Source organism: Haemorhous mexicanus, chromosome 7 (assembly GCF_027477595.1).
Source record: "Haemorhous mexicanus isolate bHaeMex1 chromosome 7, bHaeMex1.pri, whole genome shotgun sequence".
NCBI classification, from domain to species: Eukaryota; Metazoa; Chordata; class Aves; order Passeriformes; family Fringillidae; genus Haemorhous; species Haemorhous mexicanus.
Genome location: NC_082347.1, coordinates 16,173,581 through 16,186,345, shown reverse-complemented (window position 1 = coordinate 16,186,345; position 12,765 = coordinate 16,173,581). Strand labels below are relative to the sequence as shown.

At 42.7% G+C, this 12,765-nt stretch overlaps 1 protein-coding gene across 1 annotated transcript; it reads right to left on the bottom strand.

Moving 5' to 3' along the window:
- Positions 1-6,591: 6,591 nt before the first annotated feature.
- GPRIN2 (G protein regulated inducer of neurite outgrowth 2) lies at positions 6,592-10,146 on the bottom strand. The gene has a single exon (XM_059851214.1). The coding sequence runs from the start codon at positions 10,132-10,134 to the stop codon at positions 8,344-8,346; it is 1,791 nt and encodes a 596-aa protein (XP_059707197.1). The 5' UTR covers positions 10,135-10,146; the 3' UTR covers positions 6,592-8,343.
- Positions 10,147-12,765: the final 2,619 nt, after the last annotated feature.

Here is a 12,765-nt window from a genome sequence, read left to right as displayed (position 1 = left end):
GTGTTCACAATAAGCCTCCAACCAGAGTATGAAGAAAAGCATTTTGGATGCATAAAAGGGATCTAAATACACATCAGAAATAGATAATGAGGATAAAAGCCAAGAGCTTTTCCCTTCAGAAGTTTGTGACACCACATAATGCATGCCTATACCCAAGATTCAGTGCTATTTCTAACTGAATGGGAATCCCACTTACAGCAACATAAAGCATAAGTTCTGTAGCATAAAGCCTAACTTTCCTTGATTTGGCAAAAGTGTATAATGACTCCCTTGTCACTCAAAGACATTTTTCCTTGCTCGTCTGCAGTGTGGGAGTGAAGATGAGGGAGAGATTCATCCCTTCCCATCCCCTGGAAACATGAGGTTTGATGGAGAACTGAAAGCTTTTTCTGCATTTCTTAGGTATGGGCCTGCAAAACTACTACTGGGCACCACTCAAACCACAAAGAACTTGAAGAATATTTTCTGGTGCGATGGCTTTGGAGCAAATTTTGTGGGGTTTAAAGGTTTGTTTTCTATTCAGATTGTTCCCCTTTCAACAACTGCAATAATGTAGTTGAAGGACATCAGCTGTGTTAACTTCCCTGTTAAATGCTCCAGAATGTGAGTTCCCTGTTCTGCAGTGCTACCACACAGCTGATCAGTCCATCCCTGCCTTGTAAACGGGGAATAAGGAAGCTCTGCAAGCCCGGCACAGCTGTGGGTGCAGCGGGACACCAAGGCAGACCAAGCTGCTGCCTACTCCCATCAGAAGCAGCAAAAGTCCCAAGGCAGAGTATGAAATTCTAGAAGAGTCGTCATGGTAGCCGTCAGGGAACCTCCCGCAGGCTCCCGCGGGAATCACCAGTTTCCTCAAGCTCTGCTGCTGGAAACGGACTGTTTTCCCTTCGTCCTTGCCAGCCCGGGTGCATGACCCTCCCTCGCACGTATCCTCTCTGACGTGTGTCCTTGGTCCCCTTCCAGGCAGGCCGTGACCTGGCACTCGGTCCCACAGCTGTGCGCCAGATCCAGCCCCAGCCTTCCCGCAGGGCCCGTGGCCCCAGGGTGACCTCAGCCCCCAGCTGGCCCAAGGTGCCGAGCGGAGCAGCGCCACTTGTGCTGAAGGCAAAGGCTTTGCTGCCCTGCAGGGCACTTTCAAAGCTCTCTGCACTGTATTTACTCACCTTGAATCTTTGCTGTTTGTGTCGAGCTACCTCAGTGCCAGAGAGGAATGAAATGTTTTTGAACTCCTACACAGCTTCATATATAGACTGTAAAGAGATGTTTTAATGGCCTTTTCCTGCACACCACACACAGCCTTTTTCCTTCCTCTAGTTTAGGGATTTCTCATTTCTGCAAACTCTTTACTTACTGTCTATTCTTCTATCCCACTTCACACTGAACAAAAGTACCGCCTACACCTAACTCCACACTCACCTTTCATTTAAAGAGGTTCTCAGGAAGGTCTTCTGTAGCTTCTCCAGACAGCCTAACCAAAGGCAGAACTTCTGGAAGCAATGGGTTGATTTTGTGAATGAGGGTCCCACCACAGACATGAACAAATTTCTTACTTGTTGTGGCCCAAACCTACCAATGCAAAAAATAACAGGCACAGCACCAAAGGATTCACACTAGAGGGAGGGAGGAATGTAAACAATTTAACTAAAACTGTTAACAGTATAAACAATTTTAACTAAAACTGTTTTTACAAACCTTCAACCTGCTTCAGAAAAGTTGTTCTATCACAAACACAGATCAAGCCTGTAGCAAAGCAGCAGTGTGACTTTAGTGACCAAACATTTTGCAGCCCACCCCCCAGTGTATATATATATATATATATATATATATATATATATATACACGCACACATTCCAGTCAAAACCGGAGCAGGAAAAGGCTCATAGTGCAGACTTGGAACACAAGGGCTGTGTTACAGCTCCAGGGTTTGCTCTCATTTGAGTGGGGGAGCAGGTTGTTGAACAATATCCATCACACAATCGAAACAGGTCTCTTCTGCTTTCTCAGAAACACTAGTCTCATCTTTTCCCAAGATCCTTCTTTAAGAAAGCAGTTATGGCAGCACGACAGTAAATTAACTCCTTATTCTACTGTTAGAGTGAGGCTGATGCTGAAAAAAAGCATGGAATTTAACACAGATCACTATGTGAACAAGGAAGAAATTACAACAAAACAAATTGTAACATCACATCGTGCATTTAAGTCGATGTAAAAGCTTTTCTAAAATTGGATTCTCTGAGGCAGTGGCATTTGTAGGATTTTCCAAGCAATGTGAACACAAGACAGCATTCAAATAACCTGCACACAGGAATTTCTGCCCAGTTCCAATCTGGAGTGCATCAGTTTGCACTAAAATCAGCACCAGAAGCAGTGTAAGCAAATTACCTACAAGCCTGCAAAAAGCCATCAGAGGAGGGGAAAAGCCTGACTTTTTATGCATGTGTAATCACTGAGGGTGTTGCATCTGTGTCAGGGGAAGGACCTCAAACTCCAGCAGTACAGCACAAGTCAGGTGTTGGCACTCAGGCCTGGACAGTTCTGTGTGCTTCTTGCACCACAAAAAGCTGTCAGTGGGCCTGCTGGAAAGCACAAACAAAAGGGTTCGGGCAGGATTCACTGCACCCCAAGCTGTGACCCCATCTCTGCTTTACAGTAAAAATTGTCAGAGGTGAGCAGGGACCAGAAGATGCTGAGGAAGAGCGGGTCTGTCCTGCAGAGCTGTGCACCGGCGCTGAGCACCAGGTGGAGCTCAGAGATGCAATCCTGGCCAGCAGGAGTGCACGGGAGCGCCTGACCCACATTCCTTAAGTCCTACTACCTTTAACACCTCGGGGGACAAAATCTCCCCTTCATCACACCTGTGATACCATTGTTACTGGAGCTGTCTTTAGTGCCTGTAGGCGAGCAGAAGGTGGCTGGAAGGGGATGGAAGTCTGCAGCATCGTTTCCTTGCCTGTGTCCCTCCTCTTTGCTTTCTAAGCTTCCTTCACATGCCATCTGAGTGGCATAGCCTGTAGTATACTGAAAGCCTGATAATAAGACAGATGACATCTGTTTAGGTCACATATCTGAAAGGATTAATGCTCCCAAAGACTTACAAGCTACAGCTTAGTACTCTGCTATCTGAACACATTGGCCCTGGTACATGTGATGGCTGTCAGCTCAAGTCTCAGCACTTCTACAGATTGAGAAAGATGGAAGCTGGACATCCAAGCAACCACGGGAAAGGACATGCACCACTCCCTTCATAGATACAGTAAAAGCAATGGTGTGCCAAGTCTGGTTAAAGTGTTGCAGGGGAAAGAAACAACTTCATGGCACTGGTTTTGCCTGTGGCAGGGTGCTGCCCCACAGAAAATGGACATGCTCATTCCAGCTGGCAGAGGCGAAAAGGGAGCACAACCATTTTTAGATGGGGCAGAACTGCTGTGTGCAAGTTGCTTTCTGAACAAGAAAAGGAACAAAATTCACACTAATCCACATCACCCACAAAGCTTACCCATCTCTTTCCCTTTAAAATCACACGGCTCTGTAGAGTTGCTCCTGTGGAGGAGCAGGGGAGTGGGATGACCTGGACTATAGCATCAACAGAAAGCATCACAGCACCCTTCCTTGGCAGGCACGAGGGGCTTGCAGGAGACACAGTACTTGTGGTCAGGCAGTACCTGCAGACACCAGCAGCCCAGGGCTCTGCACACAGGCTCACAGGCTTTAGATTCCCCTGTTTAGATGAGTGTCAGCTGGATCTTGTGGCCTGTGTAAATAACAGTGTTTTGGAAGGAAGCTGAATAGAACATTATATTCTCCATTTCAGATCCATAGTTCTGTATGGAGGGAAAATAAATAAAATTTAGAAATCAATCCAGGACCCTGAAGTCCCCTGAAGGGGAAAGACACAAGAGACTGACACAGCAAGTTCCACTAAGTTATTTAACTGGTACCGTGAGAGTTGATTATAATTATTTATTTCCAACTCATAAACCCACATACTGCCTTTCTCTCTTGCCAATTAACAGTATTACTTAGCACTAATAAACTGCTTTCATTTTCAAGGGCTTAAGAAGACAAATTAATCACCTCAACATGTCTGAAAGGAACAGATGGCAATGAAGTATTAACATTGCAATTTCACAGTTGGAAAAGCTCCTGAGAGAGGGGGCAGTAGCAGTGTCTGGAGGATACCCAGCTCTGTTCCCTCTGTGGAGCTGGGGTCCCTCGATCTCACCTCCGCTCTCAGCTTCTGCTTTAACCCAACCTCACCACACATTAATTTTCCTAGAGCAAAGCTACACTGTTTTTCTTACTCATTCTTCAGTAGTGACTTACATCTTTCTAGAAGGCCTCTTACCTCAGCACATCTCCAGACAGGTCGCTACTGCTTTGGATTTAAAAGACTAAATGTCTATCCAATAATGCAATTAGTCCAGCCTGTCATTATTCTTACTGGCTATAAGCAGAGAAGTGATCAGGAAGAAACACATTGCTCTGTCCATACAGTGGAGATGCTCTTTTTCCCTGAAACATCTTGGTTACATTTCAGTACAGAACAGCTGACTGACTTTTTCTCTTCTCACTCACCCCTGTCCCAGAGGACTGTGCAAAAGTGCTGTCCTGTGGGGCCTTTTGGCTCAGCTGTACAACAAAAGCTTTCTCAAGCTACATCTGGAAGAAAGATAGGCTTTCTGTGGAACAGGGGTTCCTAAAGAAAAACATGTTCAGGTGAGGATCAAACAGACAAATAAAATTATTTTAATAGTAACTGATGTGACAATGACTAAGCAACTGTTAGGGTTTGGTTTTGGCTTTTTTTAAAGACCTGGTTTAACTATGGATGGTTTTTATGTAAAGCATTGAGATAATACCTGCTATTTCAGTATTTCAGTCAAAGATTATCTCAAATTGAAACTGCAATTATAATAGTCAGTGCCAAATGTCTGACAGTTTTTGGTCTCTCCTCTAGGAATGGTAACAGTAAATACTACTTCAGAATGAAATTAATTATTCTAACACATTTTCAGAACTATTTAGCACATACTGATATTAGTATCAATTGCCTTCAATCTCTGCTGAGCCACTGAGCATCTCAGCCCATTACCAATCTCAGCCCTCAAGTATCAATGTACAATATACAATGAAATCCTTCTACAGACATTAGTTAGTGTCTAGAGACAACATAACATATCCCAAATACCACATTAAATGGGGCTGTTCCTGCATGTTAAGGTAAAGAAGGCACACTAAAATAAAAAGCATTAAGCACCCAGTGTGCCAGTGCATCCCTCCCTGAGAATTCTTGGGAAAGGCAGGCCCAGTCTGGTACCTTAGCACTCAGCCTGGGGAGCAGAGGCAGCATGGTGCAATGCAAACTGGTCTTCAAATAGGCTTGAGAAAATAATACACCCTATTTCACCCTAGCTTGACAAGCATCCATGTTCAGCATTGACCCACTCAGTTATAAACCTAGTGTGAGTTTTCCTGCTGCTTTATTTATATTTAGGAGTAGAATGTAATGGATGTGGATTATCCTAAGTTAAAACATATTAAAAACAGCGTTCTCACATTTACAAGAGACACTTCAACAGAGAATACTTAATATAAAAAATGGCTGCATTTGAATTTTTTTTTTAAAACTGAAGCCAAATGCAAAATTATTTCAAATAGCCCTTTTTTAAAAAGACTTTGATTGTACCAACAAAACAACTTGTTTTATCCCTGTAGCTAATAATCAGATGAATGTTTGTTGTTGGTTTTTTTTCTCAGATTTCCATTATATTCTTGTATTTCAAACCTTTCCAAAAGTGTAGAAAGTCCTCAAGTATAAGCACTATTTTTGTAAATAACAGCAACCCTGATTAATAACATGAAGATTCAGAATGTCTGTAATGAGTGAGCATCTGTTTTTCTGAACTTGCAAATCATTGGTATCCTTTGCCTTTACTTGTAATTTATTTTTCTGATTCAGGAATGATAATCATATTTAGGACTATAGTAGCAAGTCATACCAATGCATAAACCATAAGCAATTGACACCAGAACTGCATGAAATACAAGAATTGTTCCAGCACAATTTTGTAGCACAACAGACAAAGAATTCAAGGGACTTGGCTGTATTATTCCAGTCCCTTCTGCAAACTCTCTCTTTCTGACCTGTTTGGTACTGGTCTTATTATATCATATTCCTACAGCTGGGGGCTTTGTTTTGGAGAGGTGCTTGGAACAGCAGGGGTGGGAAGGAGAATACAGCTTTTCCACAGGCCAAAGTATGGATTACAATGACTGTGGGAGGAAGGTACTCTTGCTATTTTAAAGCTTTAGTTTGACTCTTCAAATCTTGACTTCTCCTGCACACCCGAGGACAAGCTAACAGCACAAGGTTTTATACACTATAATGCTTAAACTTCTCAAAGTGTAATGTTTGAAGAAAGAAAAAAAAAATCAATGTTCAGTATTCTGGACCATAAAATAAACCTGTATAGAAACTGCTTAGCTAAACTCTAAATAACAGCAGAGTAATTTTACTCAGTTAGTCATTATTTCCTTACTCCTATTAAAGCTTCAATAAAAGGAATTTTAACATCCAGAATCATTAGCAGAACTTAGATGCTCACAGCTATAGAGGCATCCTGACTAAGGCGTTATATTCCAGTGGCTTCACACTTGGTTTGTCTAAAACTCATTTTGAGCTCAGACTTCTTTGAGGCCAAAGTCCTAGGGTCTAACAAAGCCTCCTGAACACCAGGTGCATTTCACAAGAGCCAGCTCTTTGCCTAGGAGTGAAAACTTGATCTTGAACTACTCTACATCATTAAATTAATGCATCACAGGACATTCCAACTAGGAGGTCCTACATTTAAGGATTTTATAGATGAAAGTTTAAAGCTGTCCTAATCACCAGGAGTTCCTCTTGATATACAAATGTCAGGTGAACATTATGGTGTCAGTCTGCTAACTTACTGGAACAAAAACCAAACCAAACCAACAAAGCACAACCCCACACATTTAAAGTAAGAGTCAGTAATTCCACAGCAGTAAGTTCTCTGACATTGCAAATTTTCCTTTGAGACAAAAATGAATGTCTCTCTTTTCTCTTTAAAAAAAAAATTTTGCACATCTCATTTCCCCAAGAATCTCAGGCATTCACCAAAGGCACATATGACACTAGAAATAGTATTCTCAGCTTCCTTGACAAACCTTTTACTATGAATAGGCCCTGCACTACGGCTGCATTACACTATCACAACAGATTTCTCACTGAAAACTTGTTTGTGAAGTTGTTTCTAGAAGAAAATAAATCTTTAAGCTGTCCAAATCACCAAGGCACTCAGAATAACCTTAGGACTGTCCTTTGGGGAAGACACAAGGTCTCACTTTCACAGATGCCTGACGTCAGACCAGAGAGGGAACACAAGACAGGCAAAGGTTACATGCAAACTGTCCCCTGTGGCTCATGCAAGAGCCAAATAACCACTGCTCAGGATAGATGCACATAAAAAGAACTCACTGGGAATTACTTTTAATATAAGCAAACCAAAACTGCTCGTGAGTTGTAGAGTATGGTGGTGCCACAGACTAATCCGAACAGCTTCCATTTCAGGTCTCTAAAACAAGCATTCAGTAAGTAATTCACATTACATCAGTCATCTTTGGTAACACTGTACACTTGTGTCAATCACTTGGTAAACATAAGTTCTGGATATTTTAGAGTGTAATTCACCATAACTACAAACTAATTGGGAAGCTGATGGAGTGTCCTCCAACTGTACATGAGCTTGCTAAGGGAAGAGTTCAGACTAGCAACACTGAAATTACTTCACAGTAATGTAGAAAATACTTACAATTCTTTGTCATAGAACATTACACTAGTTTGTTATTTTGTCTACAGTTAAAGTGGGCTTATAGTCAGGATTATTAAATTAACAGCAAAACAGCTTCCAAAACAATTTAAGAGAATGTGATTTAAAGCTAAGAACTTTGATTAAAGCATTTTTTCTAACCCTAAATTATTAAAATACAGAAAAACGTCATCATTATTTCAAAAAGATGTATCATTAAAAAAGAAGTTCCATTCCCTACAATACAGTTTAAAACTAGTGTAGAAAGAAACAGTGCTACATTAAATACAGTCAAGAGCATTTGGATGGCATTATTTAAGTATAATCTTTTGTTTTCTGTTATATGGTCCAGCCACGGACTTCTCCTTGCTTTAGTGTATATTTGATGATCACTGAACTTTTCCCACTCATCCTTGTGGGGGCTGTCCACACATACTGTGTTCACACTTAAGAGTCAGTTTTACGTACAATTTAAAAGCAGCACAGCTAGCTATCCTACACCCTACAGCTGTGCTCACTCCACTGCAGTACTGGAGCGAGCACAACAGCTTGAATATCTCAGGGAATGCATCATTGTCCTGAAAGGCCTTTTTTTCCCAGTTTTCTCAGTGGGTGGCTCCTCATTACTTTTCTCAGCTGCCTCAGCAGGCTCTGTCTGGAACTGCTCTATTTGAAACTCGAGATGTTTTTGAATGGCTACCCCGAGGACTTCTGGATCCACAGATGCCCCATACACTTCCCACGTCATTCCTTCATCATCCCATCTCACTTCACGAACTGGAGATTTGGGGGCCTCCAGGCCTTGCTCCAGGTTCACCTCTGGGAACACGTGTGAGTGACCTTCTGCTGCAGCTGCTGGGCTTGTTGCCACCGATTTGCATTCCATGGTTGGAAGAGTTTGTACCTCGGCATCTCTGCGCTCCAGAGCCGGTTTCAGGCCTTTGGTTATGTCATTCATAGAGGTCATAGTCCACATATCCTTAGTTGTCACTGCCATGTCTGCACCTTGCTGGCTGCTCAGAGCATTGTGGGCAGCCTTGGCTTCTGGAGGAGCTCTCTCCTGCGAAACAGGTTGCAGTTGTTCTCCAGGAACGTTACAGCACTTCAGGATTTTCTTGGCATCCAGACCCGATTCACTTACTGAAGACACCAGCTTAGGATATGTCAGAATGTCAGAAGTAGAAAAGGAATGAAAGTAGCCAGGTGCTGCCTGCTCTTTTCCTGTCTCACTGACGGAGCACGCCAACCGCGGGATGAGCTGGATGGATGGGATGGGCAAGGAGTGGCAATAGGCTGGGATGGTGGCATCTGCCTTCAAGGCATCCTGCCTGAGACTGCAGGGCCCTGCTGAGTTGTTGTGAACAGTCATCACCATGGGGGAGTACACAGAGTTTGGAATACTACCATAAGTCAGACCCCCATGAATAATCCCAGGGGCTTGACTGAATGTTGTCCTGTTTGGGAAACCATTTCCAGGGATGTGGGGTCCCAGGACAGCAGTGTGAAATATGCCAGGATCTGTGTAAACAGTAGTGTTACGTGGAATACTGCCACTGTCAAAGGTATTTGTGGGTACTTGTTGGTCTCTAGGTAGGACTGGAAGATGAGTCACAAGGTTTTGATAGTGAGATGTATTTTGATTTGTTTCTGATCCATATCTCTGCGTTTGGAAAGACATACTAGCCACTGGCGGACCGTGCCTGCAGCCAGAGGAGCTTAGGCTGGAGTGAGTAGCACTGGTTTCTATGTGAGTGTCGTGAGTCTGCTGTTTGCAGCTGCAGGTTAGGTCTGAGTGGCTTCTCTGAAGGGCAGTTCCTGATTCTTCCATTTTACACGTGCCTTGCTGGTGAACAAAGCAGGCTGAAGAAACATTCTCAGCAGTGCTGCTCTTCACACACATCTTAGTGTCCCCCATTCCCCAGGATGCTGAGGACTGTTCCGTGACAAGAACATGGGTTGTATTCTTAGTTCTTCCCTCTGAATGGTCATTGGCTGACTGGTCATTTACGGCTGGGGCCTCTGATCCAAGTCCCATCATCCCAGACTGTGAGGAGGACCATCCAGGACTCTGCACACTCCTTGCATCACTCCTGTTTTCCAGGATATGGCAGATGGTGCTGCTATGGCTTTTCTTCAGCTCCTGTTTGTTTTGCCTTTCCTCTAAACTCCCTGAGTGCCCAATACAGGCCAGATTTGAGGAGCTCTTGGACAGGGGGTGACAGTTGACATTCAAGAGACTGTGACAAGTAGAACTTAGTGAGTCCTGGTAGCAATGGGTGTGGAGCTGGTGGCCGTCAGATGACATGGCAGAAAACAGAGACCTGCAAGAAATGGTGGAAAAGAAAAAGACACAATTTAAGTAGGAAATAAATGTACTGGAAACTATAATCTCTACTGACCTTCTGTTTGGGCTTCTTGCCTTTCACAGTTCACAAGTACTTTCTAAAAAGCACAGTACTCTCAGTTTCAATTTCACTTTCCCCAGAAAGTTTTTCCCTAAATTAGATACAATATTTTTTAAACTTCTGGTGGGTTCTTTCCCAATTCATAAAACACAAAACCAAAAAAATCCTCCTTGGTTTCTATCTTTCAACAATAACTATCTCAACATTGCCAAGTATCATCTCCCCAAATTTACTGGAGCCATTTTTGGGACATCCAGAGATGTCATGTAACTTAAGCAAAAACAGAAGTATTTTCAAACTAGATAGCTTTTCACCACAGTCGTCATTAAGCCGATGATATTAACTGTATCATCAAAACAAAAAAAAAAAAAAACCCAACCCTTTGCTTTTAGTCTCTTGACATTGTCATTTCAGAAGTTAGCCAGTCGCTGATGGAGCTTTTAAACCTTGAAGCTGCAAAGCTGCAACAACTGAACAAGTTCTCCCTTTTCCCCATACCTTTCCTAACAAGCTTCTTGATATTTCATGTGACAAGAAGATGACTGTTTTAGTCCACTGTTTTCCTCAAGCCCACACAAGTGTACAGCAGGTATGGACAAAGTTGTTTTGACCCCCTGTGACAAAGATGACATGAAACCCAAGGAAATGACCTCTACCAAGCCAGTGTGGGGTCACTGCCAGTGATCCCAGAACAAATAATGCTGGGCAGCACTCCAGCTTGTGCTCACCTCTGCCACCACAGGAGCTGGCTGCAAAGAGGGATCCAGTGAAAGGCTGGAGGTGAAATTCCCCTCTCTCTGTAAGAAGAATCTGCACCTCAGCACTGCCTCTGTTAAGGGTGCATGCTCTGGGCTCTCAGGCTGCTCACCTTTGCAAATCCACAAGTCCATGTTGGCTGTGGAAGGTGTGCACTCATGACACCAGAGGCAGGGTAAAAATGAAACAAGAAAATCTTTAGCCAAAGCCTTGCAGTTCTTCTGTCCTTTTTTATAGTGCACTCAGTCATTTCTATTTTTAGAAAACCCTTGTTTCTACCAGTTGGTGGAGTACCCTAGACATTATTAACATTTATTTTAGCAGTTTCAAATCTGAGGTGAGTTGTGATTGAAGATTTTGAATCTCACCAGATTTAGAGATCCATTTTTGCTGATTGAATCAGATCTTCCACTGATTGACTACACATATTGCCTTGGTGTCACAGAGGTGTTGCAACATTTGTACAACTGAAGTTATTTTAATATGCTCATATAGATCTATATTTACCCACACAAATACATATGTCTTTTCCACAAGAACTCACTGTGTTGAACAGAAAGATCCAGAGTATTTGTGCATTGCTTCCAGGCCAACGACTATCAGATATTTTGGTGTGCAGATGTGAAGAGTGAAAGCCAGATTTTCCCATTTTAGACAACTTTCCTCAGATACACTCTATGCACTCTGCCTCCTTAGCAGGTCTCTGACAGAAACCTGCACAATTTCTTGTGCACTATATCACTAAAATAAAAATGAATGCGTGAAACAGGAAAGGTACATACACATGGTGAACAAAAGCACTCTGCAAATGACACAGGGAAGTTCACTCCGACCATCAAGGAAACCGTGGCTGCAAGGGCTCACATCCAACACTCTCATATGTGATCCTTTTAAAGTGATATTTACAGGCTTCAAGAGTCACGTACCAGTGTAACAGATAAGAACATGCCTTTTGCTCCCTCTGCCAACCAAGAGCTCAACAGCTGATCCAGGCAGCTATCAGTGCTTGTAATTAATTCTCTTTCCATTGTAAATGTCTGCAGGCTAACAGGCTGCAATTTTCCCATCACCTGAAATCCACCTGTGTTGGCTGTCTTCCATCATGAAATTGAGCATAACAACATTAAAAAATAATATTTGCAATCACAATCTTAAAAAAATTCTCATTGTGGGTTGTTTATCAGGGACTTGTGCCCAGAAGCAATATCCTCTAGCATAGGGTAGCTCCAATTTGGACTGTATACAGAAAAAAGGTGAATTCCCATCCTACATATGTTACCTCTCCTGCAGTCACTTCTGCACATGAGTATAGTCTGCCACGGGGTTCAAAGGAGTCAAGAGGATTAAACACCAGAGCAATAGCTACCTACAAGGTGAAAACCTTACATTTAATCTCTTTAAAAGATAACACCTGCAAAGGCTCACACACACACCTGGATGAAACAACACTTACTAATGGCAATCCTCAGACACATATTGAGACTCAGATGAAAGGAAGCTTCAAACATATCCATTTACAAATGATACAAGGCTGTGGGAAGCTTGAAGGGCTCTCTTACAAAGTTTACAGCATTCAAATACATACATGTACATAGAAACAAAGGCTCTATTTGCTTTCTTTATGTAGCAACGGACATTGCTGCAGAAGCCTCTGTAACTGAAAGAAGTGATGCATTTGAAACTGATTTGTCACCTCACACACAACGCATTCAGATGAATGAAACGGACCAAACATAGTGACATCACTGAAAGCAACACCCAGGGTGATGCTGACA